Genomic DNA, 19,148 nt, shown 5'->3' with positions numbered 1-19,148 from the left:
ATCTGACTTATTTGAATACTTTTATCTAACAAGGCCTACTATTTTTTGTGCCAGTCCTAATGAAGACAAGGCCTGGGCTTAGTAAGTTCCTAATTAAACTCACTATAGAAAGCATTGGGGGCTGGTCTTCTACTATTCTAATAAACAAACTGCATTCTCAGAGAACTCTAGTTTTCTTCCCTTGATTATTAAAATATGCCTTCAGAGTACTAAGAAAATAATCCTAACTTATTAAAAGAAACTGAAGGGCAATTTCTATAGTATTTCAAAAAAGTATTATAAAATATATTCTTATCATGTATGTCAAAGCCATTTTTTTAATGTTTATTGGAGCTAAAATGTTTAAAAGACACTGTGGAATATTAGTATTTTATTTTACTTTAATCCAACATGGACATACTGAGATATAAATTTGGTTGTAGAGAAAAATAAAAACAACTTTTTAGGATATTAATTCTAGATGGCTTACCAAGTTTACTATTTAATACATACTAGATTTATTTGAAGGAGTAAAGTGGCTGATTTCATACAAGTAGTGTCCAGAGAGGAGGCAAGACTAAAAAAAGCCTTCACAGAGGTAATGGAAATAAATAAAAAATGTGTGGGACACAGTAGTAGACAGTACTGTTGCCACACTGCTTGCTTCTCCTCCTGCTGAAGAAAAATGCCAATACCCCTCCTCAAGTCTGTCGGCAAAATATCCCAAGTTGTGCTAAATAAGCAATCCACATGCTTAATAAAGATTTTAATACAGATCTGGTATACTTGATACTTTATTTAGACAAAAATAAAATGTGCTTTTTTCTCTTCCCACTCAGAGCAGAGCATTTCTGTCAAGCTACTATCGAGATCACAACGTGGAACTCTCAAAGCTGCTGCACAAACTGGGGCAGCCTCTGCCTTCCTGGCTGAGACAGGAGCTGCAGAAAGTGAGATAGCATTGAGAGAAAATTCCTGAGAATTCACCTTCCACATTACATGCACTTTTTCCAAAGCTTCCAGAAGCTACCAAAATGCTGTTGAAAAATATACCTCTTCAAATGAGAAAAAAGAACAGTACCTTCCATATGCTGGCATGTGGATTAGAAAAGAAAAGAAAACAAAAAAGTACCTGTTGAAAGCCTTGAGGTCTATGGCCTTCCTCTTAACCCATATCTGAGCCTGTGGGATTATTGTAGACTACTGTACATTCTTGTGGAAGTCAACAGCAACCAACATAAACATGAACCACAAATGCAGAACTGTTCCATTCTATAGTAATATTTACACTTTTATATATCAACTAAGATTGTGTCTCTGTAGATTTTATAGACCACTATTTGCCTGTACAATGTTTTCTTATCCTTTGATTCTATAGTGTCCTATAAAACAAGAAACAAAATAAACATCACAGTGTAGCATAAAATGCCAAAAGCATAACATCCATAAAAAATGCTTGCCAAAATTTCAATCCACTGAGTATTTAGAAAGCATTGTAATTATAATTTGTGCTAGATTAGAGAGTGAAAATGTTATATGTCAGCTTTATCTGCATCAGAAAAAGATAAGTATTATAACAAAAAACTGATATTTTTCATATCCATAGTCTAGTACATACATTTATGTAAAAAATTATTAACTCCATCATAATCTATTGTATTGAACATACATTTTAAAACTGTTGGGTGATAAACAGAAATTCACTGAATATATCAAAACAGTAAATAACAATGTAAAATTTATTGACAATCCTCTAAAAATAAGAAATTGTAGGGTTCTAAAGATACATCATTGAGAACTCTCCATTCATTTGCTATAAACTGCAAATTTATTGTAGTAGTCCTCACTAGTTCTACAAAATTGCATGCATAAAGTCTGACATACCTGTGTCATCTCCAGAGACAGATTGACTTCTGACTGTGAATAGCTTTTTTTTAAATGATCCCTAGATGATGTGTATTTACATTAACTTATTTAGAAATTACATTTTCCAGGTAGTTCCGAATACAATTGTGTAGAGATTTATAATGAAAAACAAATTAATATATGATTTTTAATCTGATATTTACAATGGTACTTTTGATATAAGGCAAAGAAAAATAAACATGGCAGAATTCCATTTTTGAGACTATTTCATACATCATCCTCATGGAAGATAATAGAACATAGTTAAATTTATGGTTTGCCTACTAAACTAAATGCAAGAAGTACAAAGATGAGCAAGGCATGGTTCTTGAAATAGTTACACTTAAATTTTAAATGGTGTATATAATGAACAAAGTACTCAGAAAAGGGTAAGACATTACTTATTTTCCTGTATTGTTTACTTAATTTTTAAATGTATATATACATAAAACTTAAGTAGTAAATAAATTCCCTACTATGATTAAATAAGCCTTTATAAAATACTATCAAGACATGATTTTAAAAATTCAAGGAAAATCTATAGCCCAAATATTAACATTGTCATAACATGTAAAACTAAACTCTACCAATTATTCACTAATTATAAACAAAAATTTGAGTTTCTTCCACTTACTGAATATCTTAATGCATATTATAATTATTAGTTGTGTTTTTTAAGTTCTATGTACCCAAAAAATAAGCTGATCTTTAAACCAATTGTTAGCAGGAAGAATTGGACAAAGGATCAATTTTTAAAACACTTGACTATAAAAAAACTGTTTTCTTACTTACTGCTGCCTCTTTTGAAGCAAAGCATTCTAGGAAAATTATCACTCTTTCATCTCCACTAACTTGCAAAAATGGTTTAAGAGAGTCAAACATACTGCAGATAGGCTCCAGCAGTTACATGCATTGTCATGTTTCATTTAGCAACACCATTCCTGCTGATAAAAATGAAAGGGAAAGTGATATATTTATGCTTTAGTAATGAGATGCATATTTAAACTTCCAAACAAAGCTGCTAATGGCATAACTTTGCCTAGATGAACTGGGTTGACTGAATAGCTCACTCTTCAAAATAAATGTCAAAAACAAACACAATGCTTATATAATTAAAGGAGAAAAAATAAGAGATAATACCACAATTAACTCAATCACAAGTACATATATTATGCTATTAGAATTACAAACCGTTGAAAGAATTTTGACTAGTCAGTATAATTCGGAGACAACATCAGATTATAGAAAACATGCATATTTTCCACAATATATATTCCAACTGATCATTATGCTGTTCTGAAAATAGCATAAATATAAATGAGAAAAGAAAGAGAGGTAATGTGATTTAAAACTTGCATTGTATAGAATTCCCTTTTTCATTGCTTAAAATATGAAGCTTCCTCAGGAAGAAATGAAATGGTTGTTTCAATGTTTATAGTTATAATATTCTTGTCATTCACATTGAATGAAAATTACTGGAAACATTTTTTTCTCTGAGTTTTTTAAAATAAAAAACCTGGATATAATTCTGATAGTAGCATGGTACCTCATATGTACAACAATAAACTCTGACAAGAAAACAAAGAATTTGATCCTGATGATTGGACAATAAGTAGGTATTTGGTTGGTTTTGCCTGGGAGTGAATGGAAAGTAGTTACAGAATGTAGATACCACTAATCTATTTCAAAATGGAGAGATGTATGGAAAGCTATAACTTTTCATAGATCCTTCTCCTAAACTTAGGTGCTAATTACACTGATTTTTTTTTCCAGTTGTAATAAATATAAAGCAACTCCTGGGTCACTCATGGGACCCTATAATAAGAGATTAAAGAGAACCACACAATTGTTACTTAAGACTTGAGGGCCTGATTTTAGCATGTCTTACTCATAGCACCCTGTTTTGCTCCATACACATAAATGCACCCCTTTCTTTCTCTAGAACTTTAAAAGGTGTTAACTGTCCCCCCTTCATAAAAAATCTAGCGAAAGAATCTCTGCCCAAAAAAAAAAAAAAACATGAGGGAGAGTGGGGAGTTAGACATTTTTCTTCATTATCCACAAAATTTATTTTCTCTATCCTAATCACTTGTTTTTTTCTCAACATCAGGTTTTCTCATATTTCAACCCACCCTGTCTGGATGCACCAAGTGAATTCCCCATAGGCTCGTCTCTCCCACACACAATGCTCCAATCTGAGTCCTTTCCAAATACACTATCTTATGTTCCATCTATTCCAGGATCAGTTGGTGACCTGTTAATCAGTGTTTGTGGATTATAATGATTTCTAAATATTATGCTTTCCAGAAATAACATCCCTGCAGTTTCTAGGAGATGCATTTTAGCACCCAACAAATAACTATAATGGCACTGAACTGGTCAGCTTTTGATGTGAAGTTTTTTGCTAATTTTACTTAATATTATTGGATATTTTATATATATGTATATATATTATAGTAAAGTTCTGCCAAAGCTGACTGTTCTTCATTATAACCATTACATAACTGTTGCTTTCTTCCTGCCTCTACCTCCTCTTAAAATACATACATTTCCATCTCTAAACAGTTACTAGTCATGGTAGGGGTAATTAATCCTTTGTGGTTGAGTTCTTAAATTATATCTGGGTTGGCTTGGAATGTTAACATCTTTTCACTTACTTTACCTAGGAGCAGACTCAATTTCACAGTAAAGGCTCTCCATATTCAATAGGAGTTAGACATTAGTCTATGTGTGAATGGGCCCAAGGAAAACAGGAACTTCATGCAGTTAAATGAGGAAAGGAAAGTAGAAGACTTAGAAGCATGCCTTGAAAATAACTGACATTTACACACCAAAAGTCCTACCTAAGTCTGATAACCTTGTAGGGAGGTCTGTACTCCCAGAGACATCCCAGGGAAACCTTCCCAGCCCAGTGGCAAGAGAGCTATTTGGTTCAATAACAGTACACTCAAAATCCCTGGAGGAATTTCATGAATTCCATGCCCAGAAAGCCCTCTGACCAGCTTATCTGAAGAAAGGGGGTGGAGGACCACAGGAGAAACAGTGGGAAAAGGTGTACCCATACCCAAAAAACTTCAGTCTGAATGCAAACCGCTCAGTTCTTTGCTGAGCTGCCCACCTGGCCTGACAGGTGCAGCCTCTTCATTAAACATTGCTAGCTTGCTTACTACCAATCTCTGTCTCATATCTGAATTTCTTTTCTCATGGATAAAACCTTTGTTCTAGCCATCTCTGATAACATACAGAGAAAGAGAAATAAAACATGGAGATTATGTGTGTATAATTTATAATACAGAAATAATTTATTATAGGTTATTAGCTCATGTGAGTTTAGAGGGTGAGAAGGCCCACAACCTACCATCTGCATTCTGAAGATACATGAAAGCCAGTGATGTAGGTCAAAGACTTGAGAGCCAGAGAGTCAGTGGTGGAGATTTCAGTCTGGGTTCGTAGCCTAAGAATCTTGAGCACCAGTACAGGAAAATAATATTGCAGTACCAGCAGCCATGCACAGTTAATTTGACTTTCCTCCACTCTTGTTCTATTCAAGCCTTCAACAGATAGCTGATGCTCATGGAGGGGACCATTTGCATTACTTAGCCACCAATTCAAATCTTAATCTTACCCAGAAACACCCCCACAGAAATGTTTAGCCATCCAGGCATCCTGTGGCCCATTCAAATTGACAAATAAAATAAACCATCACATTTACTTAGTAATTCCTTTCAAAGAAATCAAAGTAAATTTCACAAATTAAATGCTCACAGTGTAAGGTTTCGAAAATGTTGTTGAGAAGAAGATATTTGCCCACATTTTGCCATACAGAAAACTGAATTAAAATGAGTGAAATGTGAGACATTTCCAAAGCATACAGAATCTGTGACAAATCTTACATATAACTCTACATCAAACTGCTTTTTGGTTAAGAGCAAATAAATTAATGTAGGAAATGCCTGCTGTCTACATTTCTGATGCCAAAATGCTCTATTTCAAATCAATAACTGAAATGGAAACCAGTTCTTGCTCTTAAATATTGTGCATAATTTATACAGTTGAACCAGAGAAGATGAATCTTTTTTTTCCTATTTGGTAAATAATACTCTCAATCTGAACTTTTTTTTCAGCTTCAGCCACTTTAAACAGAAACAGAAGTTCAAAATGCTACATACTCCTAGTACTTTGGTGTATCATGAAATAATTTATGTTCTTCAAAGCAAATAAAATGTTTAAGTCCACAAAACAAATATACTATCAACAATAAAGTTTACTTCACATACAAATGAATAAATTGGCAAATTTAAAAGAATTTGGATTATAATTTTAAAAATAATAAAAATATAAAACATGGTATCCTTAAATTCTCCTACCTACAAATCATCTTGATAAAACCATATTGTTTCTATCCCCAACTAATTACAGAAAGTTCTCTGTACAATTAGAATACCAGAGATCAATTCTGCTAGTCTTAACATCTCTTCTTATTCAAGCAACATAGGGTAGGTTGCATTTTGGACTTCGATCTTTCCACCTGTCAATCGAAATTAAATGTGATCTTTGGTGAAGAGAGGATACTGTTTTTCCCTTGCTTTATCTTACTATATAGGGATAAATCAGTTATTGTAATTCTCTTTCACCTACTCTGCCACAAAATGTATATGGGCCAAAGTATCTTAATCTTTATTCCATGTTCTTGCCCCTACAGAAATAAGAATCAAAGCAAAGGAATATACAGTGCACAAGTGAGAACAGGATTTATTTAAAAGATGGGGATTGGCCGTCGCCACGGCTCACTAGGCTAATCCTCCGCCTTGCGGCGCCAGCACCCCGGGTTCTAGTCCCGGTCGGGGAGCCAGATTCTGTCCCGATTGCTCCTCTTCCAGGCCAGCTCTGTGCTATGGCCCGGGAGTGCAGTGGAGGACGGCCCAAGTGCTTGGGCCCTGCACCCCATGGGAGACCAGGATAAGTACCTGGCTCCTGCCATCAGATCAGTGCGGTGCGCCGGCTGCAGTGCGCCAGCCGCGGCGGCCATTGGAGGGTGAACCAATGGCAAAGGAAGACCTTTCTCTGTCTCTCTTTCTCACTGTCCACTCTGCCTGCCCAAAAAAAAAAAAAAAAAAAAAAGAGAGAGGGAATGAATATAAATTGTTGTATGAGTGTAGGCCACCCCCATAAGAGATACCCATCATGAATGGGCCAGATAATTGTCTATAAGAGAACCATCTCCTGTGAGAGTTTTAATTTGTGTGAGGCCCTCTGGGGGCTTCACAGTGTTTCCAAATGGAGTTTAACTTCCACAAGGTTAACAAGATGTCTCTTCCTTTCTAATCCCAGAGACACAAGTGCATCATTGGAAAGTGAGTATACTGTATAGATAGTTAAGGGTATAGAGTTATAATGAAGGGCTGACAGAAGTTGTAATTCCAGGTCATAATTCCAGCTCACCTATTCCTACCTAATCTTCCCACCTAGTTTCTTCAAATCAAAGGGGAGAGGCTTCAGTTAACCTAAATGGTAAAATTGTAAGCAGAAATGAAGCTTGAATAGCTCAACCTTTCTCCATGACTTCATTTTTCTTTGTTTTACTACTATTATTATAATTGTACATATTAATGGGGAAGAATGTGACAAATCAACACATGTATTCAATGTGTGAAGATCAAATCAGGTCATTTAGCATTTCCATCTCCAAGTATTATTAAAAGTCTTTTTGGATTAATAATAATTGTACATACATATGGGGTACAGTGTGACATTTCAATAAATGTTTACAACATGTCCTGATCAAATGAGGGTAATTAATGTGTCCATCTCTTTGTCATTACTTTATGCTTAGAGCCTTTAAGTTCATCTCTTTTATTTCCTCATAAAATACATAATAGGTTCTTGTGAACAATTTTCACCCCACTGTGCTATGTAACACTCAGAGCTTACTCCTCTGTCACTGCAGCAGCCAGTTTGCCTCAATTCTTTTCCACTAATGCATTACAGTTCAGTTACATGAAAGTAGGAATAGCAAAGCAAAGTTTATTAAAGCACATTCCAAGAGACAAATAAACCAATCAAGAGAAAACATGGCACCTTTTTTTCTAGTTTCAGACTTTATCCCTAAAGTATGAAGGAGGTTGACTGGCTGTGATGGTCACAATTTTTGATTGACAAATGGGAGTTGCATACCTTGAGCTCTCTGTGTATGCAGCTTCCATTTATGTATCTGGAATGCCCACCATGGAGAAGGGGGCAAAACTGCAATGTTAATTATATTATAATCATTGTATAATAAAAAAGGGTCATTCCAATGTCAAACTGTACATATGCCATAAACTTACTTTCTAGGTTTGGCTGAGTTCCCATTTTATCAGAACACTTCAATTGCAAGTTAAACCACAAAGTGGGTGGTCTTGGATGGGTCCTTGGTTTCACCTCTGGAGAAGGGTCTTGTGGTACCTCCCCAGTCATTCATGTCTCTGACACTTCTATGATTTGGTTCCCACTATCCAACTTCCCTCAGATTCCACTCCAACACTTCCCAGCCTCTCTTAATCACTATTTTATGTTCAGATCACATTTGTTAGCTTGCATATATGAAGCAGAACATGTGATACTTGTCCTTCTGTGTCTGACTAATTTCACTTAATATAGTGCATATGAGTGTAGTGTTGACAGAGCATGCTATGCTCCCCAAATTGAGCAGAAATTCTGAGAGTGAAAAATAAAGAAGCAAGTGCCATGTAAGATTAAAGAGGTTATTAGGGAAACATTCATAAAGAACTCCAGACCTAGGGCAGCAGACTTCTTCCATTTTCATTCATTTTGCTATAAATGTCAGTATTTCCTTCTTTTTTATGGCTAAATAATATTACTTTATGTGTGTATATCTATATTAGATTTCCTTTTTTCATTCATCTGTTTCTGGACACCTTGGTGGATTCCAAATCTTGGCTATTGTAAATAGTACTACAATAAATGTGGTAGTATTTTTTAATTTTTTTCTTTTTTCTTTTTTCTATTTTCTTTTTTCTTTTTTTTTTTTTTTTTTTTTTTTTTTTTGACAGGCAGAGCTAGACAGTGCAGCACTGCGGCTCACTTGGTAGTATTTTTTTAAACAATTTTATTTATTTATTTGAGAGGTAGAGTTACAGACAGTGAGAGGGAGAGACAGAGAGAAAAGTTTTCTGTCCACGGATCCACTCCCCAAGTGGCCACAATGGCTGGAGATGTGACGATCTCAAGCCAGGAGCCAGGTGCTTCTTCCCGGTCTCCCATGTGAGTACAGGGGCCCAAGCACTTGGGCCATTTTCTACTGCTTTCCCAGGCCACAGCAGAGAGCTGGATTGGAAGAGGAGCAGCCAGAACTAGAACCGGCGCCCACATGGGATGCCAGCGCCACAGGCAGAGGATTAACCTACTGCGCCACGGCACCGGCCCCTGTAGTTTTTTTTTTTTTTAATTTATTTATTTATATGTGATGTATAGTTACAGACATAAAGACAGAGAGATAGAAAGGTCTTCCAACCACTGGTTCACTCCCCAAATGGCTGCAATGGCCAGAGCTGGGCTGAGCCGAAGCCAGGAGCCAGAAGCTTCTTCCGGGTCTCCATGATGGTACAGGATTCCAAGGCCTTGAGCCATCTTCTACTGCTTTCCCAGACCATGGCAGAGAGCTGGATCAGAAGAGGAGTAGCCGGGACTAGAACTGGCACCCATATGGGATGCTGTTACCACAAGTGGAGGCTTGGCCCATTATACCACAGTCCCAGTCTGTAAGTATTTCATTAACATAATGATTTCATTTCTACTGGAGATATATACCCAATAATGGAATTTTTGAATCACAAGAAAGTACTATTTCTAGAATTAAGTAATTTCCATACTGTTTTCCATACTGGCTGCAGGAATTTACCTTCCCACCAGCAGTGTATAAGCATTCCCCTTTCTCCACAGCCTGGTGAAAATTTGTTACTTTTTATTTTTTTGATTATAGTCATTCTAAAAGGGGTGACATGTTATCTCATTGGTATTTTTTTTAGACTTATTTATTTATCTGAAAGTCAGAGTTAAACAGAGAGAAGGAGAGGCAGAGAGAGAGAGTTCTTCCATCCATTGGTTCACTCCCAAACTGGCCACAACGGCTGGTGCTGTGCTGATCCGAAGCCAGGAGCTTCTTCTGGGTCTCCCATGTGGGTGCAGGGGCCCAAAGACCTGAAAGATCTTCCACAGCTTTCCCAGGCCACAGCAGAGAGCTGGATCGAAGTGGAGCAGCAGGGACTCAAACCGGCACCCATATGGAATGCCAGCACTGCAAATGGCAGCTTTACCCGCTATGCCACAGTGTGGCCCCCACATTGGTTTTTAATTTGAAATTCCCTAATGGCTAGTGAAATTGAGCATTTTTTTTTCTTGTGGGCTCTTTGTATTTCTTTGAGAATCATCTGTTCAAGTACTTTGCCCATTTCTTAACTGGATTCTATCTGTTGAGTTTATTGAGTTCCTTAAATATTTGGATATTAATATCTTTTGGAGGATGACTAACTTGCAAATATTTTCTCAAATTCTGTTAGTTGTCTCTTGGCTGTATTGATTTTTTTCTTTGCTGTGTGAAAGTTTCTTAAGTCCTATACAATGCCATTTGTCCAATTTTGCTTTTATTACCTGTACTTTGGAGTTTTATCCAAAAAAGTCTTTTTCTACCAAGCATGAAGTATTTCCCCTATGTTTTCTTCTAGCAATTTCAGTTTCAGAGTTTGTATTTAGGTCTTCGATCCATTTTCAATTGATTTTTATGGGATCTGTCTACAAAAAAAAAAAAAAAAAAAAAAAAAATTTCCCTTGTCTGCTCTTGGCCTATGTTGAGTTTAGTATAAGTTGACATTTTGACATTTAGGCACATTATTTAAAGTACAAGACAACCAAAAGAAGATCTAGAAATGAAAATGTATATATAAACTCAAAAATCAGGAAGATGACCAATAGTATAATAAGGAGTAATAATAATAATAAATGAGATAAATGCCTCAACCATCATGCAAGAAGCCAACAGATACCGATGGAAGTTGATAGATTAAGAAGTTAAGGTAAAAGGCTAATAGAAATTATGGTAGTAATCAGCAAAACTTAAACAGAAATGATAAAAAGTGACTTACCTTTTTTTAAAGTTACAGAGAGAGGTCTTCCATCCTCTGGTTGACTCCCCAACTGGCTGCAACAGCAGGAGCTGAGCTGATTTGAAATCAGGAGCCAGGAGCTTCTTCTGGATCTGCCACGTGTGTGCAGGGTCCCAAGGAGTTGGGCCATCCTCTGCTGCTTTCCTAGGCACATTAGCAGGGAGGTGGATTGGAAGTGGAGCAGCCAGGACTTGAACCGGCACCCAAATGGGAAGGCAGCGCTGTAGGCCAGGGCTTCAACTCGCTGTGCCACAGCGCCACCCCCATGACTTAACTTTGATAAGTGGGACCAGAGAGAAATATTTGAATTGTGTCTTACAACTGCATGTATTACTTTTACAACCAAACAGCAAAATTTCTCATTTAAAGAAATAAATCTGTAAATATTCAAAATCAACAGCATGTGAGGAGACAGAAACAAGAGATCTGTGTAGTAGCTAACTTCAGCATCAAATGTTGGGTGTTGAATATTCAGGAAAGATAAAACCGCTGTCATAGTTGGAGTCTAAGCATCATAGTATGATACTCTAAAAATATACTCTGTGAACCCTTGGAAAACCAGAGTCCCCTTCAGAAGGTCCACAAGATCAGAATGATTTTTACAATAATACTAACTCATGATATGCCACAGTCATAGAACTGATAAATTCACCAATTGTACAAAAGCAATAACAGGCAAAACTGCTGGTGCTTCAACCTAAATTGAGGCAATGGAATCAGTCTCTACCAATACTCATAGTTATTATACTCTTTATCATCACATACTCATTTTTAAAGAGTCAGTATCACTTTAAAATGTCCTCGGTGAAGCACTAAAAATATTATATTTCCACCATTGAACACATGTCTTTTTTAATATTTTGAATGACAAAATGTAAAGCACGCCTAAAAAAACCTCTGCTTCATACCGAAGTGGGTGGTTGTCTCAAGGAAAAGCACTTGAGCAACTATTTGAGTTGCAAGTTGGACTAGCCACTTTATTCCTGGAACATCACTTTTACTTGAAAGAATGACAGGAAACTATATTCAGACTTGAATAACTGTCAGAAATTCTCTTGACAATGAACAAAGTGAAGCTGTCACTTCAAAGAAAACAATTGACAGCATTTGTTATCAATCATAAAATATCAGCTTTCAAGTGAAAGTTAAAATTTTGTGGCACTCATAACTGTTACCATAGGCTTGACAGCATACATGAATATAAAGATCTGTCCGATGTGATTGGTGGTAATATTAACAAAAGTAATTTCCTAATATGATATATAGTGAAAAGTGTCAACATTTAGGAAATCTGTACAACTTACTAAACCAATATTTTCCAAATGACCAACACCTGAGGTCACAAAACCATTATATATGGTACAATCATTGTAATGGTATAATATTAATTGTTAGGCAAGGTAAATCAGTAGATTTTAATGAATAAAAGTATTGAGAGTTCCTTGGTTTGGTTTCAAATTTCACATTGCAAATATCATTTCAAAAAATAGCATTTTCTGAGCCCTAGTGTATCAAAGAAAAATATCCACAGTTACCTGAAAAACTAAATATATGCTTCCATTTCCCTAATATATATGAGTGCGAGGCCATAGTTTTATTACATTCTTTAACAAAAGCAATATATCAAAATAAGTTGAGTTCAGAAATAGATTTCAGAATGTGATTCTCTTCTATTAAGCCAAACACTAAAGAGAGTTTTAAAAATATAATACAATGATACCCCTTCATTTTATTTTGGAAAATATATTTATTTTTCACTAAAACTATAACCTTGTTATGGGTTTTGCTTTTGCTATTTTTAAATTAGCTTTTTAAATTTCTAAATTTTAATTCCTAATTAAAAAAAAAAAAAACTACCTCTCCCCTCCACCACATTACCATTCTACTCACAGACTGGAAGTTGTTTGGAGATGAAGGAATACTGGCTAGAGAGAAGAAAGAAAAACATACATTTGAGTTTCTTCTCCCCTTCTCTTCCTCTTTGGAGTCAAGTTGAGCCCTGAAAATGAAACTATGAGAGATCTCCTTCAACACTGAGGATCAAACAGTAGAGATTGCGGTTTCCTACTTCCCAATCAAGGCTTTGCAAATCAGCAACTTCCTCCGTGTTCTCTTCCCACTAATAGTGTGGATTCCCCATCACCAAATAGTAGAAATAGTACGTGGCATCCCTTAACATAAATGGCCTGAGATTGCACAGATTCCACAGTGACTCAAGAATTTATAAAGGTTTCCATTCTCCAGAGAAGTCTCAGAAATCACTTAGAACAGGATTGTAGAAGAAAAAGGGACCTGAAAGGTGGCATCATGAGGGCACTTAAAAACTTGCACAAACATGACTATTAGCCAGAAGAGGAGCTCAGACCAAGGAAGTTAGAGGACATTTACCAAGGACCAAATCTGATGAAGTTCATTCAGTGCCAGCAGAGTACAGATGGTGGCAGAGGCCCAAATGTGACCTTCTAATCTCATATCTGTTGCCATGACCACCTTGAGAAGAAAGAGAAGTTCCTAATTTTAAATTCGACTAGATTTTCTAAGAGACTTAGAAATCCTTGATGTATAAAACATCTTATATGGGAACAGTTATTGCAAACTAAAATGCTACATTACTGTACAAATTATGAAATTTATACCTACTACATAAGCATCATCTCCCCAGGTCCATATAGCAACAATGGAGACTTAGGGGGAAAAGGGCAAACAACCAGGGCAAAGGTTAGTGATAGACTCTCCTGATAGGCTCCTTGAGATGAACTAGGGATAGGCATCTGGAGGCTAAAGGTGGAGCACATCTGTAGAATCTAATATTTCTTCAAAATAATCCTGCGGTAGACATACTGTTAAGAGTAATGCCCTTGTATAATTCTACCCCCTTTTGTCTAGGCAGTTCTTGTGAGTATAATGTGATAGTGAGTCCCTTGACTAGCATACCTGATATTTGACCTGTCAAAGAATTCTGTTGGCTCTATCTTCAATTCTAACCCAAACTGACCATTTCTTACCAACTCTACTACTGAATGCCACCCTATTCTGAAATGCCATCATCTTTATCATTTGCATCTTTGCTCACATGTCATCTTCTTCATAAGGTCTGCCCTGACAACTTTATACACAACTTCACCCTTCCTCCCTAACTTGAAATTACTGATTCCTATTACCTGGTCTAATCTTTTACCCATAGTAACTAACCTTATAACTAACTATATAATTTACTGATTTTTATTTTACCTATTTTTTTCCCCTACTTAAATAAGCATCTTGAGGCAGGCTTGTTTGTTTTTTCATCAGTGTATACCCTTGTATATATGTCTAGCCTCTCAAGCATAAAAGGTGCTCAATAAATACTTGTTGCATTAGTTAATTTAACAATAAACAAGTGGGAATTGAAGATGGAAGATGAAAGGAAGGATATGGTTTTAATATGGATTTTTAAACATTTAAATGCTAGAACAAAAGTATAACATTTTATACAAAAAAATTGATGAAGATTGGGGCCAGAATTGTGGCATAGTAGGTTAAGCTGCCACCTGCAGTGCTAGCATCCCATATGGGCACTTGTTGAAGTCCTGGCTGCTCCACTTCTGATCCAGATCCCTGCTAATGCTCCTGGGAAAGCAGTGGAGGACAGGGCCCAAGTGCTTGGGTCCCTGCACCCACATGGCAGGCCTTGAAAAAGCTATTGGCTCCTGGTTTCTGCCTGCCTCAGCTTTAGCCATTATGGCCATTTGGGGAGTGAACCAGTGGAGAGAAGATCTCTCTCTCTATCTCTCCCTCCCTCCTTCTCTCTCTGTCTCTATCTCTTTAACTCTGCCTTTCAAATAAATAAAATCTTTAAAAAATTTTGATGAAGATATTATTTATTCTGTCATATATGTCAGTCTTTCTTCTAAATAACAAGAAATAAATTCAACTTTAAATAATAAAGAATTCCCTTGAAAGAATTAATAGCAAAATAATTTTTTCTAAAGGTTTGTTTGACAATCAGAGTTACAGAAAGAGGGAGAGACAGAGAGAGAGAGAGATCATCCATCTGCTGATTCACTTTCCAGATGGCCACAATGGCCCAGACTGGGCCAGGCTGAAGCCAGTAGCCAAGAGATTCTTCTGAGTCTCACACATGGGTAGCAGGGCCCCAAGCACCTGGACCATCCTCTGCTGCTTTTCCCAGGCCATTAGCAGGGAGCTGGATTGGAATGGAGTAGCCGGACACGAACCAGTGCCCATATGACATGCCGGCATTATAGGCAGCAGCTTTATCTATTACACACAACACTGGCCCCAGCAAAATAAGTTTTAAATGTAAAATAAATAAAATGCTTTCTATGTACCAGACAACCCTTATAAATTATCATAACAAGGCCAAAAGGAAAATGTATTAGTTTTCTTCTGCAAATGAGAAAACAGTTTTGAAAAGGATATATAACTTTCCAAAAGTCACGTGGGCAGCAAAGCCAAGGATTTGTGCCCAGACTTACCTTATATATAATTTTTCTTCCTTTACAACGTCAATTAAACTTAAGTTAAATGAATTAATGAACACAGATATAACCAATAAGCACTAGCTAAATTTATTATTACCTCCTAGAGATAAAATAAATTCTATAAAATAAATATTAAAGATTATTTGTAATCCCTTTCATGTACATTAACTTTAATAATTTCTCTTCTTAGTCATTCTCCCTCTGTTTGTCCCATGCCCTAAATAATGGTGTATAATTAAGACTTCTAATTGTTTTTATCAAATTAAGCCTTGACTTCCAGGTATTTCTTTCAGCACATTTCTGGTTTCTAAGACATATTGTTCATTTCCATAAGTTATCATACCAATAAAAGGATTTTAATCAAGAGAAACAGATAATTTATTTCTTTTTATTCTATTTTTCATAAAAACTTGCTTTACTAGAATAAATAATTACTAAGACATCTTAAATATTCACTTAGAATACTCTCATACATCATTTGAAGTCTTTTATTTGTTGTTTTTTTTTTAAGAATGTTAAAATTTTCTGATTCTCCTCATGGCATTAAATAAGTTTTGTCAATCTGTTCAAGAATCAAATAGAAATCAATCAATGTAATCTTTACTGTCTCATGAAAAACCCAAACCTCTAATATTGATACTCAACACAGTAAAGATATGCTTACTCCAGTAATAAATGTTGGTTAAAAGGGATCAACTCCATAGTTTGCCAAAAATATTTTCTCTGTGAAATGTTTCCATTAAAGAATTTGATCCCATGCTGGAGCAGAGAGGGGGACTGAATTTAAAACTTTTACAAGGAAAAATGTGTACAAAGGAAAAAAGAAAACACATTTGTTCTTTTTATTTATGACCAAGTTCAAAAATTGTGTTATTTTTCCTTTAATACCCTACTCTGAAATTCATTTCTTTGAGAACATTATGTATAATTTTCCTGAATTTTCATTTTCATTTTACTTTTACTTTTGTCATTCCATATTCCTGACTCAACATTTAATTAAACTCATGCTATATACAAAGCACTGATATGGGTAAGATAAATAACACTACATCTTTACCCTTTAGTAAATTGGACAAATACTCCATGTCCCAAAAGATTGTCTACTTTGGTATATACCACATTCACAATGTATTAATTCAAATACTTCAGATAATTGATTGACTTGCTATGCTAAAACCTATATTCACCAAGTTCACATATCAAAAGGTCTAGTATATTTCATTTATATTTATGTAATATGCATTTGGAGAAAAGTTGTTCCTTTCTAGTAGAATCTATGGTTTTTTTCAGTATTCACTATTGAAATTATATAAAACCAGAGCTAGAAGGTATAAAATATTTGATATTCTGAAATTTCCATGTTATTATCCACATAAATATGGATACATTCACACACAATAATAAATGAATATAGTTAATTCAAAACCAGTTAGGGATTTAAACATATACCTAAATAACAGGATAATGGAGCCATCTAGTGGCTTCACAAAAATTGAGCTTCATGTAATTTTGTTACATTCCATCAAGTTTTACATAAATATAAGCTTGTCTGTTCAAATAGATATTTACAATTCTTATGGATTGTGGGTCAAAGTAATTTTGGAGCTGGGATAGTAGAGTAAATGTTTGACATTGTGAATCACCTGTAATATTGATTATATAGAGAAAAAATTTTAAAAAAAGAATTCTAGCAAGTGTTCCTCAACTTTTCAAATTATTTTAATGTCTAGTATGAAAACATTAGATACTTCACAAGCCATCTACTATGGAAAGAAAGAAAAAGTCAAGCTTTTGAAATGTTAAATATCTAATGAAATAACACTGCAATGTTGGGGCAAGCATTGTGGCTCAGAAGGTTAAGCCACCACTTATAAAGTCAGCAGCCCATGTTGGAGTGCAAGTTTGAGTCCCATCTGCTGCATTTCTGATCCATACATATATATGCATACATATATATGCATATAAAATAGATGTTCCATGATATCAAACATTTACTCTAGAACCAAGCTCCAAAATTCAAAATTCTTTTGGCTCCCTACTACCTCAAAATTCACTGATCTGAGGCTGGCATTGTGGTCTAACAAGTTAAGCTGCTTCTTGTAACACCGGCATCCCATACAGGTTCCAATTCGAATCCCAGCTGCTTTACTTCTAATCCAGCTCTCTGCTAATGTGCCTGAAAAACCAGGAGAAAATGACTCAAGTCCTAGAGCCCCTGCACCCATGTGGGAGAACTGGATGAAGCTCCTGGCTCCTGGCTTAGCCTGGCCAAGCTCTGGCTGGCCGTTGAGGTCCTTTGAGAAGAGAACCAGAAGATGCAAGACTCCACTCTCTGTAACTCTGCCCTTTAAATAAACAAAATGAATCTTAAAAAAAAAAAAAGAAAATTGATCCTACTTGCCATATTTTCTTTTTTTTTTTTTAAGATTTATTTTATTTTATTTGAAAGAGTTAGAGAGGTAAAGCCAGAGAGAGAGAGAGAGAGAGAGAGAGAGAAGTCTTCCATTCCACTGGTTCACTCCCCAAATGACTGCAACGGCCAGAGTTGAGCCGATCCAAAGCCGGAGCCTCTTCCGGGTCTCCCACACGGTTGCAGGGGTCCAAGCACTTGGGCCATTTTCCATTGCTTTCCCAGGCCACAGCAGAGAGCTGGATCAGAAGTGGAGCAGCCAGGACTAGAACCCGCACCCATATGAGATGCCAGCACCGCAGGGGCAGCTTTACCTGCTAAGCCCCACCACATTTTCAATGTCCCTCATGCTTCTCTTATATGAAAGTTCATGGAAGAATGGAATTAAAGGTAAGTTTGATTCAATGAAGATTTTTTTTGATTCAATGAAGCTTTTTAAACCCATGCAGGTGTTTTTGTTTGTTTGTTTGTTTGTTTGATAGGCAGAGTGGACAGTAAGAGAGAGAGAGAGACAGAGAGAAAGGTCTTCCTTTGCCGTTGGTTCACCCTCCAATGGCCGCCACGGCTGGCGTGCTGCGGCCGGCGCACCGCGCTGATCCCATGGCAGGAGCCAGGTGCTTCTCCTGGTCTCCCATGGGGTGCAGGGCCCAAGGACTTGGGCCATCCTCCACTGCACTCCCTGGCCACAGCAGAGAGCTGGCCTGGAAGAGGGGCAACCGGGACAGAATCCGGCGCCCCGACCGGGACTAGAACCTGGTGTGCCGGCGCTGCAAGGCGGAGGATTAGCCTAGCCGCGGCGCCGGCTTATGCATTTTGTTCATAATACACATTCTCTGTGAATTTGTTGACGACTTCTTGTATGCATGAATATCGAAATTTTTTGCAGCAAAATGGATTTCTCTTATATGCATTCTTCTATGAACTTTTTGAAATATTTGTGTATTATCATTCCTTGCTGTAGACATAAATTCCATAGCAAATCTATATAACCATTTCCTTGCATGCCTTTCTCTTCTGTCAGTTCCACACTGCATCTATGAAGATGAGCTTGATATAGAAAAAAATACACCATCATGATAAAGATCTGAATTTAAATGCAGTAAAAGAACTCAAGTGAATCCCTCATGACTCAGAACCCAACTGTATTTCCAAGTCTACTGACACTATCTCCTAACCATACCTTTTGCTCATTCCTCAAATTCCCAACAC

General features: G+C 36.4%; 1 protein-coding gene and 1 long non-coding RNA gene across 2 annotated transcripts in view; one reads left to right on the top strand and one right to left on the bottom strand.

Moving 5' to 3' along the window:
- Nucleotides 1-3,416, top strand: part of LOC100350425 (bifunctional heparan sulfate N-deacetylase/N-sulfotransferase 3) — a 186,251-nt gene extending 182,835 nt beyond the window's left edge. Inside the window, exon 14 of the mRNA XM_051820057.2 lies at nucleotides 819-3,416. Coding sequence (XP_051676017.1) covers nucleotides 819-938 — 120 coding nt within the window. The 3' untranslated portion in view covers nucleotides 939-3,416. The remainder of the gene's footprint in view (nucleotides 1-818) is intronic.
- Nucleotides 1,700-12,922, bottom strand: LOC138843508 (uncharacterized). The gene is made up of 2 exons (XR_011378274.1): nucleotides 11,025-12,922; nucleotides 1,700-10,674 (listed from the first exon to the last, which is right to left on the bottom strand). It is a non-coding gene; the product is annotated as an uncharacterized lncRNA (long non-coding RNA).
- Between the last annotated feature and the right edge of the window lie 6,226 nt (nucleotides 12,923-19,148).

The sequence above is a fragment of the Oryctolagus cuniculus genome, chromosome 8 (assembly GCF_964237555.1).
Source record: "Oryctolagus cuniculus chromosome 8, mOryCun1.1, whole genome shotgun sequence".
Lineage (NCBI taxonomy): Eukaryota > Metazoa > Chordata > Mammalia > Lagomorpha > Leporidae > Oryctolagus > Oryctolagus cuniculus.
Note: the sequence above shows the minus strand (reverse complement) of the source record. Positions and strands in the feature narration are given on the sequence as shown.